The sequence below is a fragment of the Sprattus sprattus genome (assembly GCF_963457725.1).
Source record: "Sprattus sprattus genome assembly, chromosome: 3".
Classification (NCBI taxonomy): domain Eukaryota; kingdom Metazoa; phylum Chordata; class Actinopteri; order Clupeiformes; family Clupeidae; genus Sprattus; species Sprattus sprattus.
In genome coordinates, this window is record NC_137922.1 from 59,338,024 (window position 1) to 59,351,640 (window position 13,617).

The 13,617-nt window shown below is 42.0% G+C and overlaps 1 protein-coding gene across 1 annotated transcript in view; it reads right to left on the minus strand.

The window, feature by feature from the left end:
* lrrc45 (leucine rich repeat containing 45) overlaps nucleotides 1-5,835 on the minus strand; it is an 11,614-nt gene extending 5,779 nt beyond the window's left edge. Inside the window, exons 1-10 of the mRNA XM_080836041.1 lie at nucleotides 5,747-5,835; nucleotides 4,658-4,931; nucleotides 3,961-4,022; nucleotides 3,610-3,680; nucleotides 2,862-3,040; nucleotides 2,290-2,418; nucleotides 1,951-2,063; nucleotides 1,599-1,657; nucleotides 1,209-1,286; nucleotides 319-454 (exon numbers count right to left, since the gene is read on the minus strand). Of these exons, the coding sequence (XP_080692167.1) occupies nucleotides 319-454; nucleotides 1,209-1,286; nucleotides 1,599-1,657; nucleotides 1,951-2,063; nucleotides 2,290-2,418; nucleotides 2,862-3,040; nucleotides 3,610-3,680; nucleotides 3,961-4,022; nucleotides 4,658-4,898 (1,068 nt within the window). The 5' untranslated portion in view covers nucleotides 4,899-4,931; nucleotides 5,747-5,835. The remainder of the gene's footprint in view (nucleotides 1-318; nucleotides 455-1,208; nucleotides 1,287-1,598; nucleotides 1,658-1,950; nucleotides 2,064-2,289; nucleotides 2,419-2,861; nucleotides 3,041-3,609; nucleotides 3,681-3,960; nucleotides 4,023-4,657; nucleotides 4,932-5,746) is intronic.
* Between the last annotated feature and the right edge of the window lie 7,782 nt (nucleotides 5,836-13,617).

Sequence of the window (13,617 nt, forward strand, 5' to 3'; positions counted from 1 at the left end):
AAACATAGGCCGCCTGTTCTTATGTGTGTGTATGGTGAGTCTAATAACGTGTGTGTGTATGTGTATGGGGAGTCTTGTGTCTGTGTCTGTGCCTGTGCCTGTGTGTAGAGTGTAGAGTGTAGAGTGTAGAGTGTAACGTGTGTGTGTGTGTGTGTATGGAGAGTGCTGCTCCTGTACCTCCACTTCCTTCTGCATGTCTCTGGCCTGCCTCTCCTTAAGCTCTGTGTGTGTGTGTGTGTGTGTGTGTGTGTGTGTGTGTGTGTGTGTGTGTGTGTGTGTGTGTGTGTGTGTGTGTGTGTGTGTGTGTGTCTCCTGTACCTCCACCTCCTTCTGCATGTCTCTGGCCTGCCTCTCCTTAAGCTCCGCCTTCTCCTGCTGCACCCGTGTCAGCTGCTCCGCCAGACTCTGGACCTTCTGCTCCGACAGGGCCAACGCAGCGTCCGACATGTGCAGCCTGGACACACACACACACACACACACACACAGACACACACACACACACACAGACACACACACACACACACACACACACACACAGACACACAGACACACAGACACACACACACACACACACACACAGACACACAGACACACACACACACACACACACACACAGACACACACACACACACACACACACACACACACACAGACACACACACACACACAGACACACACACAGACACACACACACACACACACACACACACACACATACCACACACACACAGACACACACACACACACACACACACAGACACACACACACACATTAATACAGCAGCACAGTAATCCCATTGACATGCAAACACCTACTCTATATAAATTTATAATATATATATAAACAGCACAATAAACACACATGTACACACACACCCATAAATAGCAGCACCATTAACACACACATATATTGACACGCACACGCACATACACTAGCTCGCTCACTTACTCACAGATTCATTCACACACACACACACACACACCACACTAATAATAAACTGGTCCAACAGTTTACTTCGCTGTGATAGAGTTCACGGTAGACTTCTTCTCAATCAGAGCCTCCTGCAGCTGACACACACCACACACACACACACACACACACACACACACACACACACACACACACACACACACACACACACACACACACACACACACACACACACACACACACACACAACACACACAACACACACACACACACTTACTTAGCTGTGATAGAGTTGACGGTAGACTTCTTCTCAATCAGAGCCTCCTGTAGCTGCCCCATACGCATAGTGGTATTCCTACAACCAAGACACGCAAAGATATCAAAAACATCTGCAAAATTACACTTAATCTGGATCATTTTTGATCATATCAGGACATTAGTGTAAGCTCAATGTTTGGTGGGGTTGTGTTTTGCTAAGAATGGCAACTTTTGTTATAAAAGTTTGCATCATATTTGCATAAATAAATAAATCAATCAAACCTCTTACACCTGATATGCTAGCACATGTCACACCATTATCACGTTCAAAGGCGAGTGAATCTGAGCACTGACCTGCTACTTCTGCTACACACAGACACACACACACACACACACATCACACACTGACCTGCTGCTTCTTCCCATTTCATCCCTCTGCTTGTCAATGGTGTCCATCATACTCATGTACTGGGGACACACAACGCAGAATAATGTGTTCACTTCATACTGGGATGAATGCATTAGAATCACTCATGCTCCAAAACAAAACTCAATGTCCCAGCATGCCTCTCACCAGAACAATAATGTGTTCACTTCATACTGGGATGAATGCATTAGAATCACTCATGCTCCAAAACAAAACTCCATGTCCCAGCATGCCTCTCACCAGAATAATGAGTTCACTTCATACTGTGATGAATGCATTAGAATCACTCATGCTCCAAAACAGAACTCCACTTCCCAGCATGCCTCAGTCTCACCTGCCGGCCCTTCTCCTCCTTCAGGGCCTGGATCTCCTTGCTGAGCACCTGGGTCTTGCTGCGTCCCTCCCTCAGGGTGTTCAGCTTGTCTGCGTTGTGGCTGATGGCCTGGTCTGGAGGGGCGGTAGACAACAGGCACTTTCATGGATAGAAACACAACTTTTTTTGTAGAAGCTTTTTGAAGCCCAACTCTTCAGAGAGCTCCTCCCTTCTTAACTGGCACCTTGACTAGTGCTTAACTTGCACTTACAGCAGCTACATTCCTGCACCTCTTTTTCCTTTCTAGGTAGACGGGACTGTACCCCTTCAAAACAAAACAAAAGTTTGGGAACCACTGACCAAGGGCTTTGATCGTGTCGCTGGGGACGTTGTTCCCTGCCATCTCCAGGCGGACCAGAGTCCGGTTCTGCTGCAGACCCTCCAGGAGAGCCCGACCTCCCAGCAGCCCAATGTTGTTCCACCGCAGGTCTGTTCAGTCAAGAACGCATGAACACAAACAGAACATAATGAGGACACGTACGCACACACACACACACACGTACGCACACACAAGAACATCTGAGACCTATGTTGTTCCACAGCGGGTCTGTTCAGTCAACACGGCAAAAGAAAATAACGGGAAAAACGATAAACTGAGAACAAATACATATGTTTACATCTCCGAAATAATCCTGACACATGCGCACACAAAAACATTAGAGACCATATGAGCACTCATAGCACTACAGTACAAATACACAAACACATCCAAACATCCATGCTACCACAACAATACATGAACAAAGTCTTTTAATGCAATGAAAAGACACACACTGCATCATAATTATTTTCAGCAAATTGTGACTTTTCTGTGTCCTTCTCTGTGTTTTTCAGAGATGAGATCCATCGGCTGAAACTCTGTGTGTCCCTACCGAGCTCCTGTAGGACGCTGTTCCTCTTGAGCACCATGGCGAGGTCTGCCGCCCCCTGGTGGCTGATCTGGTTGTTGCGCAGGTCCAGCTGTGCCAGGCTGCAGTTGGTGGCCAAGCCCTCGCAGAATATGGAGAAGGCTTCGTCCCACATACCCAGGGCATTCCACTCCAGGACCAGCCTGCGTGTCCAACAACACAACATTTACTGGGGTGTGTGTGTGTGTGTGTGTGTGTGTGTTTGTGCAGCCGTGGAGGGGGGGGGGGTAGGAGTGAGTATAAGTTACTCTAACACGGCTAAAGAGCGGGCGCATCTCCAGTCAAGCGATTCGATTTCACTAGTCCTTTGCCAAACTACTGAAATAGTGTCGGAAGTGGAAGTGAAGGCTCCGTTACATTGACACGATGCTGGCCAGCGCTGGCACCGGTGTGTGTGTGTGTGTGTGTGTGTGTGTGTGTGTGTGTTTGTGTGTGTGTGTGTGTGTGTGTGTGTGTGTGTTTGTGTGTGTGTGTGTGTGCACCAGTCCTTTCCAGGGACTAAACAAGAACACGCCGGCTGGGCCAAGAGGAGTTTTCCTCACCTGCGTATCGTCTTGTTCCGGACCACCAGCTTCCCCAGAGCTGGGTGTGTGTGTGTACGTGTGTTTGTGTGTGTGTGTGTGTGTGTGTGTGTTTGGGTGCACCAGTCCTTGCCAGGGACTGAACAAGAAAACGCCTGGCTGGGCCAAGAGGAGTGTCTGTGTTGCCTCACCTGCGTATCGTCTTGTTCCGGACCAGCAGCTTTCCCAGAGCTTCGGCTCCAGAGCCTCTCAGGTTATTTCCCTAGGGAAGACAGACAAACAAACAAACAAACAAACAAACAAACAAACAAACAAACAAATAAATAAATAAACAAATAAGTAAATAAATGAATGAGTGACTAAACAAAACAACACCACAGTGCGTAGTCAAGATATGATGATGCTACACTCTCAATATTGAAAGCGTAGCATCATCATGTCTTGACTACGCATTGTGGTTTTGTTTTGTTTAGTCACTCATTCATTTATTTACTTATTTGTTTGTTTGTTTGTTTGTCTGGGCAACAGACGTGAAGCCTCACCTTCAGATCAAGGAGCCTGATGGTGGCGTTGAGGCAGAGGCCGTTAATCAACAGCTTGGCACCTGCGAATGACAAGAACAGGAGCGCCACACTCAGGTTAGACTCTTTCAGCACACTCAACAACAACAACAACAAACAAACAAACAACAACAACCAAAGCAAACAATTCAAAGCATAACCCACAAGCACACTGGTCCTCGCTGCAACAGTGCAAGTAACAGTACATGTTAGACATTTCTAGGCGATCTAGGCTCTATATTTGATCCTTAACGACGTTAGTGAGTAAAGGTTAGCTGACATATGGAGCTGTTCATCGCCTAAACGCTCTCCGTTCTATTCCCAGCTAGAGGAGGGGGAAAGCCTGTTTACAGCATCACTGTGTGAAATTCAGTTGAAATCCAGGATGTGTGACCAGCATGTCGGACCCCTTGCCAGTTAACTACTTACATAATGCCTGATTAGATTTAAAAAATAAATAAATTACAAAGTCTTTGTCAAGCAACTTCTCAGAAAGCAGAGTAGGTGTAGGCTATGTATAAATGAATTAATGAATTGAAAAAGATGAGGGTGGCAAATAATGAACCGTGGGTATTACACATTATGCATTGACAAGTCTTGTCCTAACGTGAGCCTTGAGCATATAAGTGACAGTGTGGCCCAACCATCCTCACACACGTCCACCCAGTCCTCTCCTTACCTTCTTCACTCAGCATGCAGTCGCTCAGCACCACCTCCGTGAGGGCCGCGTCGTTGCTCAGAGCCTTGCCCAGGACGGCACAGGTGTCCGTGGAGAGACTATGCCCACCCAGGTCCAGCCTGGTGGAGCCCGTGCCCGCCATGCCGCTGCGGGCCTCGTGCAGGTGGGTCAGAACCGACTCCTGGGGCTCCACGCCGCTCTCCTTGCACAGACGCAGAACCGTCCGTCTGAAGTTCTCCATGGTCCTCTCTTCTTCTCGCTCGCTCTAGCTGAACTGTGCATGTACACATTACACACAAAGTATGAACATTGAGTCATGTTGTCTACACGAGAGAAACCAGTGAAGAGATAAACTAAGTCAACCTAACTTTCAAGACAGGCTTTACACATTCAAATTGTGTATTGGCTTTATACAAATACATTTAGTACAATACAATAGTATTTCTGCGCGGTAGTATAATGCATCATTCCACAGGTTTGAGGGCAGAGTATCTAAGCTGCTATGTTCCCCTCCAAAATGTCACGATCATGAGGTGCAAATCATGGGTAGCTAGTTAGCAGAGCTAGCTAACTCAGCTGGATTGACAACAATTGACCTTTCCATCAATAAGAGCTATTCAATTATAGCGCTAGCTATGTAAAAGTTAAATGCATAAACTGTTGAACCTGTTTATCAGCCTATGACAGGTAGGTACTATTAAGCATTAAATAGTTGCTAACATATAAGGTTATGATAGGTAAATAATAGAGTATGGGTTAGCGCAGATAGCTAGCATTACTAGGTTTACGTTAGAGTTAAATAGCCACGCTATTTATTTTAGGTAGACATATGTGAAGCTCAAAATATCAGTTCTAAGACGTGTACTTCTATTGTATTAACTTACTTTCGTGTCAAACATTCGTAAAACGCACTAGGTCAACACAATACTAGCGAACAACAGCAGCATCATGACAGTTTGATATGTAAACAAAGTTGGCTACAAGTGTCCATGGATCACTAACGTTAACGTTACTCCGATTCTTTAAATGACGATATTTTTGTATCATCTCTTTTCATGTAAGTGACAAGGACTGTAAAAGTGCACTTACTTTACGGCTACAATCACATTCCTGTTTCCTTTCAGGGATATGTTGTTCAAAAAGTATGTTGGAGTTGGACAGTTTGACATCAGTTGCAGGGTAACCAGGAAGTGAAAAGCCTGCTGGGAGTTTCAGTGAAATATGGGTATTGTAGTTTTTGAGAGACGTCATTGTCTGTTGATACAAGTTTAAAAAAAAATCAGATTCTGGCAAGTATAAGGCCAATTTTCACATAGAAAAATGATTATATCACAGACAGAAACCCATTTCCATCTTCAGAACATGAACATAATGAATTGCCACATGGTTATCAGCAATCTTGTTTGCACTGATTTGCCACAACATGGGCAAAATACACCCAACCGGATCAGATACTTTACAGAACCATTTTTGTGATTTAGTTTCCCAAAAGGTATAGCTGTAACATAGTTGCTATAACCCTGGCCCTCTCCTGCCACTGTATACAGTGTCTACAACAGCAATCACCTAGGCTACTTGAACACACCTTCATCCAAACACTTCATCTCGTCCTATCCAAATTACGTCTGAGTATTCCACCAATGTGTAGTGAGACATCCCAGTCAAGATTATTTTATTCGTTTTAAGATGTAGCAAAGTGGATCATCCAGACTATTTCACCACATGTCATGGGTTGATGGAGATTTATAGATCCATCGTGTTTCACTATTTGAATGTTAATGCTATTGTTAAGTGAAATTAATTTCAATTCAGAGTCCAATACATTATTAAGCGAGGATAAGCACACCCCAGCTAGAGGCTCATGGGTAGCGTCCCTAGGTAGCAGTTTGGTAGATGCCACATCTTTGAGGGAGACATTTTTGAGAAGTGCCAAATGAGATTGATTTGCTCCTTTCACACTGAATAATTGTGCGGTAAAACATCTGAAGGCAAAGCAGTGGTGTTGCTGAATGCTGATTTATTTCCTGTGTTTGAGCATATTGAAGTGTGCTACAGATAAAATGTGAGTTAACATATTTCTCCTAGATTAATTCATCATGTTCGTATATACCAGCCCAGAACACATTTGAAACTCTGTCACTGGTAGTCCCCAGCTCGGCGCTACAGTATTATTAACCATCTTTCAATCTCAGAAGAAAATGGGATTTCAATTACATAGCCTACTTGAACGGTTAAGAAAATCTCTAAGAAGAGAAGTTGTTGAGCCTAGGATCAGTGGCAATGGAGAATGAAGATTTTGCTAGTATCTAGCTAGCTTATCTATCGTGGCTAATAAAAACAATTGCAATTTGCTCATACAGTATAGGCCTACTGACTATGTTGGTAAAGTCAACACAAAGGTTATGTAGTATCAACACAAAAAAAAGAAAAAGAAAACAGCTCTTAATAAAGGAAAACGATGCTCTAGCCGTGCAGATGTTGCGAGTCACAAAGTAAACTATTGTATTATTAACAAAGCCTGCAGATTGTCAACATTAACAACACAGAATAACGCTAGCTGTCTTTGAATACACCAGCTAGCCAACGAGACACTTCGAGAACGGTAAAATTGACATTCTTTCTTGATAAGGAGTTGTAGTTTTCCACTCCAGGTCGTAGAAATTGGCGTGTTATCCTTGAGTAGGCCTATGTTTCCTAATTTTGAAACTAATGACAAGGAAAACCTAACTTTGGTGTTCAACAGCGAGTCAGACCAAGAAGGATTGCAGGATATTTATGATGATTTTTGTAAAGTGCAAAGCGAATTCATAGCATTGATTAACTGTTCTATCTGCTTTTTGTTACAGTATTTCATAAATGAGTGGACATCTTTGTAAGACTATGCCAGTATGGTTTTAAATTCCCCCGTAAGCACGTAGGCCCATACGTACGTAAGCACATTCGTTCTGATGACATCATCTATTGTTACCTGGCTATGTTAGAATTTTTGCGTTATGTCGTCACTCTAAGAAGCTAATGAGAAAGTTTAGTTTACTCTGGAGCAACCTGCTGTCCAGACAACCTGTTTAATTTTCATTAGAAATGTCATATTGTTAGATTTAAATATTGATCGGACATACCAACTTTTACACTGAACGTTTCGTTTTAGCACTCCTCCAGAGTGGTAATATACTCAGGATGGAGCAATTGGCTGGAAGTAGGTTAAAATACATCTTTTTAAAAAAAAAAAAAAAAATGAATTGGAACCCTAGGTCTAGAACTAGATTGCCCATTAGCCATTATCTTATGTCTACATGTGTTATCCTACAATGTAGCCTATCATATTTTTGCTTTCAGGTGAGCCACATGGCAATCTTCTACTAAAGCCAACCTTATGGGGAAGCCTTGGAGATGCCAATAGCAAAAACAAGTCTACAGCACAGAAGGTAAGAATATTCAACTAGTACCAATGAAAGGGCGAAACCCTAGGGATATGAGATCATATATTAAGCTTGAATCTACTACCTCTTCCCTAGATTGGCCATGAAATAAGTTGATGATGAGATGCTAAAGGAGTTAAACACATTGTCAGAACAGAACAAGAGCAGAATCTGAAGGCTATATTATATACCAATTTATATACCACAAAGTGTTCCTGTCCCTGTAGTTTGATGTATTTGCTGTATAGCCTACTAGTTGAATTTATTTAAGTTAAATTTGTAGAAGGATGGGATGCTACGTGAGATGTTATAAACTCTGCATTACCCCAGGAATCTGACGGAGCAATTAGTTTTAAGCCATTCGCAGTAGATACACGCAACATCGTTGTCTGTGTTTTGTTGTTGGTGGTAAAGGGACTGATGTTTGAGGCCCAAAAACTGTGAAAGAATTTAATTTACTGTTCACAAATAGTGTCTCAATTTACATAAGAAATTGTGCAAACTCCTTACATGGCAGAGATAGGTCTATAGTAAGAAGAAAAAGTATTAGTGCCATAACCAATGTTGGCCATCATACCAAAGGGTGCTAAGCCATTAATATTGTGAAAAGGGCCCATCAGAGAGATAGTATATAAAAAAGATCAACACGTGCCAAAACAGGAGAGGCAAAATTATGTTTGTGGCATACAATTTGAGCAGATGATACCAGGACTTCTTGAGCAGCACTGTCCAGTAAATGAAGTTTCACAAAACACTCCAAAATGTGTGTTCTTGTGTGTTCATGTGGCATTACAGAAAATCCTGTTACCTCACCTCCACAACCTTTCTCCTCAGGGAAATGAAGTTGCTATTGGCTCATATACCAGTTATGAAGATGACCTTTTTCACTCGACCATGCTGCAGAAGATGCTAGCAATTGATGAGTCGCAAGCCCTCCATTTGAGCGATATACTCCAGCTGCAAGAAAAAGCTCAGAGGAGGATTACAGAGGCCCAACTCTGTCAGCTCGCCAGGAAGAAAAGGTTGGTGGTTTATTTATCAATTATATATCTGAGCTAATATGTAAGTACTGTATGTATGTATTACTGCTGTAGGTAAAAAAATAATAGGCTCACAAATTAATTGCCAAATTTGGCGGGAGGATTCCCAATAAGCACCTTTTTTTCTTCTTCAGACTAAAGCTTGTATTAATATATAATGACTGTCTTAGGATACTCCTGAAAAAACCCAGGAGTACTAGAGCCAGTCAGCTGTTTTGTAATATGGGTCTTACCACCTTCATGGCCTTGCTGAGGAACCTTACTTTTAAGTTTATGTGTCGGCTGGACCGCTCTTCAAATGTATTAATTGATCTGATGACAGACCCTGGCCGCAGCTCTGTCAAGTACACATCTAAGATCTGGGAACACTGGCATAAGTGCCTTTTTTAGCCCTTCTTTCCTTGTGTATTTATATGCATTTATGAATGTATATTTATATGTAATTTATTGATTTTATGTATTGTACATCTCCCATGTGGGCCTTGAGCCTGTAATAAAGTTTATTATTATTAGTGGATATTTAAAATCACAGAATTAAGGGAGAACCTGATTGTGTTTCTCTCATTTTGGGTTCAGATTTCTTTTTTCGGTTGGAGGTTAAAGTGTTCTTACTCAATACTCGACCGATTACAATCGTTATTAAGTGTAACACCCCAACCATTGGTTTCCAGGGGAGTGAGGGGGATAGAATGCTATGCACCACTGTGCGGTATTTGTAGTTCTACATGGTCCTGCTGGTAACTGTTCCCCCCTTCACTGGCAGATATCATAAGGAAAGTGGAGCAGATGAAGGAGACATCCAAATGCAGATGGATCACCTCACACTCAAATTCAAGATGAACCAGGTGCACTTTGGATATCTAAACCAAATCATGTTAACTACAATTGTAAACATTGTCATTGTAAATGATAATGATAATGATAATGTTTAAAAGATGATATTGTAAAGATCCTTCTGTATCTATATGTGAACTACTAGTATGGAGCTGATAGAAGTTCTGTCTTTGTCATGGAAATAGTTTTATTGAGATATTGATTGTGAATCTGTTTTATCTTTAGAGTTTATTTCAAAGCTATCAAGAATTCCTCCAGTCAGCCACAAGTAATAGGCAATGGCTGACCCAGATGGTTCAGCGCATAGAGACGACTATGAGCTCTGCATCCCGCCTACAGGAGGAAATGAAATCTCAGGGAGAGGTGATGTTTTTTTCAGGAACCAGCACTGCTGCTCTAATTACCTGTAAAATCCTTGTAAATGTATGTTCTACCTAAAACTCTCTTTCAGGAGGCAGTTTCGTTTAGCCCTCTTATTCTGGTTTCACAATTGAATGAGACTAAAGATGATACTGAGAGGTACTGTTACTCTTTTTGTACTTTGTAAATCTTGCATAATCCTGTTACACAAAACACATAGCTCTCTCTTAAGTAATCATTTATAAGATTGCCATGATGACGTCCAGGTATGGCCCCAAGGACCTGGTTAAAGACAGTGGGTCTCATTTGGAAAGAGTAGTGGATCAACCTAATCAGAACGTAGACATGGCTTTGGAAAAGTGTAAGGCCATGGAGGTGCAGCTCTGTCATGAGTGCATGCTGAGGACATCCCAGGCATCACCAGGTATGGTGTTACTTTTGTGAATGAATGTACTTGTCCAATTCGATTTTATTCATATAGCGCCAAAACAATACAATTGTCTCAAGGCGCTTTACATAGATAGCCCAGTGCCTGGACCCCCTTAGAGCAAGCACAATGGCTACAAGGGCAAGGAAAAACTCCCTGTAAATTAAGAAGTAACCTTAAGCAGAACAATGGCACATAAGGGGAGGACACACCTGCTTGAGGTCAAGCTGAAAGAGATAGGAAGGGGGGGGGGGGGGGGGGGGGTGGTCAGCAAGCAGAAGTATAGTCATGACATTTGAATGCATATTTTTGTAATAGGAATGTTTTCACTGGAGGGCAGTGACACAGAAAGGTGCACAAACATCAATGGTGATCATGTCACAAGATACAGAGATTCTGCAGTGCAGGTTTGTGAGGTTAATGTACATTCAAATTGGTTTTCTGACAAAATGTTGGTGCGTCATGGCAGCCACATAGTATTTAAGTAGGCTACTGTATCACTTTTCAATTTGACCACATTCATTCTCTCTTCATCAGACTGATCAGGTCATCAAACAATATGATGAGGAAAACGTTGAATGGAAGGAGCCTTCACCTGATACCCAACTGCCCCTAGTAGCCATACTGGTGAGTATGCACTTTCCATAGCTGTATTTTATGTGCAAAGCACTTCATGGACATGACTGGTAAATCATCTTCCAAGAGATATATGTCAATTTGATTCTGATGTTTTACCTATGCTTGTGAGGTGCCTATATGTCAGCGTTTTATTCACGGATTGTTTCCTCTCTTCATAGCCAACCCATCATCAGTATACAGGCGATGGCACTTCTGATGAAAGTAAAGATGTGCTTGAGCATCTTGAGAGTGTTGGCAATGGCACTAAAGTTGAGATGAGTGATGCAAGGGCACTGCTATCAAATGAAGCTCTACCAAATTCAGCAGCTATACTGGTAGGAATGTTTTTTTTTTATGAAGTGCTTTTTTGTGAAGACACTGGCATTGTGGTTAAAACAGAAGATGTCTGTGAACACCTTGATGTTGCTGAGAGTGGCCCCAAATCGGAGCTGAAGGAGGTAGAAGAGACTACATTGTTCAGAAACAAACATAATTGCTGGAATGATATGTTTGCTTACATCTTAATTTAAAATGCACATCAGCCAATGGACATGGCTTGTAATTCATTACGTGACAACATGCTTGCGGATATTAAGCTTCTTAGAGCTTCACCAAGATCAGAAGACCTAGCAGAGTATTTTGCATTATTACAAAATACATATAGAAAGGTGATAGATAGATGGATACTTTATTGATCCCGAGGGAAATTAAGGTCATCCAGTAGCTTACACTTACAAACAAACATGAATCACAATAAATACAAAAACAAAAACAATACACATAGGGAGAACATGCATGTTCACATGGGGGTGGGGTGATAACATATAACATATACATATAACATTGTGCTTTACTTGTGACAGAGCTGCAAGTAGTGGAAAGTAGTGCAAAAGTGTTCATGTGCATGTGTGGATAGCGCAAAGAGTCCTGTGCTTGTGTGTGTGGGGATAGTGTAAAGTGATATAAATACACATATTACATATTACACATGATACATATGTTATAAGTGTGAAAGCAAATACTTTTTTAGCTGAAAGCTACATTTTTTATAATGACTGATGTGATCATTGTAACAACATATTTTGCAGATACATTATAACCTAATTAAGCCAAACCATGTGGTGGCAGTTGGTCATAATGAATGTCCTAATGATGGTCCTGAGCTGAAGTTCCCAGGTGCTCAGAAGAGAGTGGGAGAATTGACCCCAAAGGCTGTACAGCTTTTCTCTGCTTCTGTAATGCTAACCCCTACTCCAGCAACAGTAAGAGGGCCACTTACTTAGAATGGCAAAAGCTAAAATATAAATTAGATGGCTAAGCAGCAAAGGAATTAACTTAATTATTTGATGAAATAATGATGTATTTCTCTCTATTCATCAGGCCACTGATTTGGGCATTAAAACAACTCCAAAGGTGAATGGCCCTGAGGTGAAAGTGAATCACATGCAGACTTCACAGCCACTTCCTAGCTTTGAGACACTCCAACCTGGAGTATCAGAAGTGCAGTCTAAGCATGGAAACATCCAGCTATATCATAAGAATAAAGACACAGTTGAAAATGAGGACCTTCTCAAGAACTGTGAGAGTGCTTCACCTGACAGCAGATTTCAGATTTTTGAGAAAGAAGTGTTATCTGAAGGTCAACTTTATCCACCAGCTATACCGGTTAAAATGTGCAAATTTGCACTGATGGATGCAGCGGTGTCAACAGCGCTGTTAACTGATGCCAACCTGTCCTCTGCAGTCCTACTGGTAGGACTTACCTTTTGGCAACCATTTTATTTTTAGATGTGAAGTGCCTCATTTTGCTTGTCTAAACGTTGGACAAACATTCATTTGGAACCTTCATAAAATGAGGAAAATTCCTTTCTTCTTTGCTAGGATCATAATGATTGCCCACAGCAAACTATGGAGGCTGCCCAGCCATTTGACAACCTTGAGGATGTGCCTTTGAATAACAAACCAAAGGAAATAGACGGTCATCATGAGACCAACACCCCCTTGTGTCGCAGTCCTGTCTGGACTCAACCTCAGAATATCAAGGCTGTGACCTCATGGAGCAGCTCATCAGGTGTGATTGTTTTATGTTTTAAAAGCATTTCCAAAGAGATTTAAATGTATTTATTTGGGTGAATCATAGAATAAAGACACATGTTGACTCAAGCCTTCCTGCATGTCTGGTTTTAGAAATGCCTTCATCTGAGGGAAGTTACTCTGAGGGAAACACAAACATTTGTGATGGCCTGATTCTTAGGGGCCAAG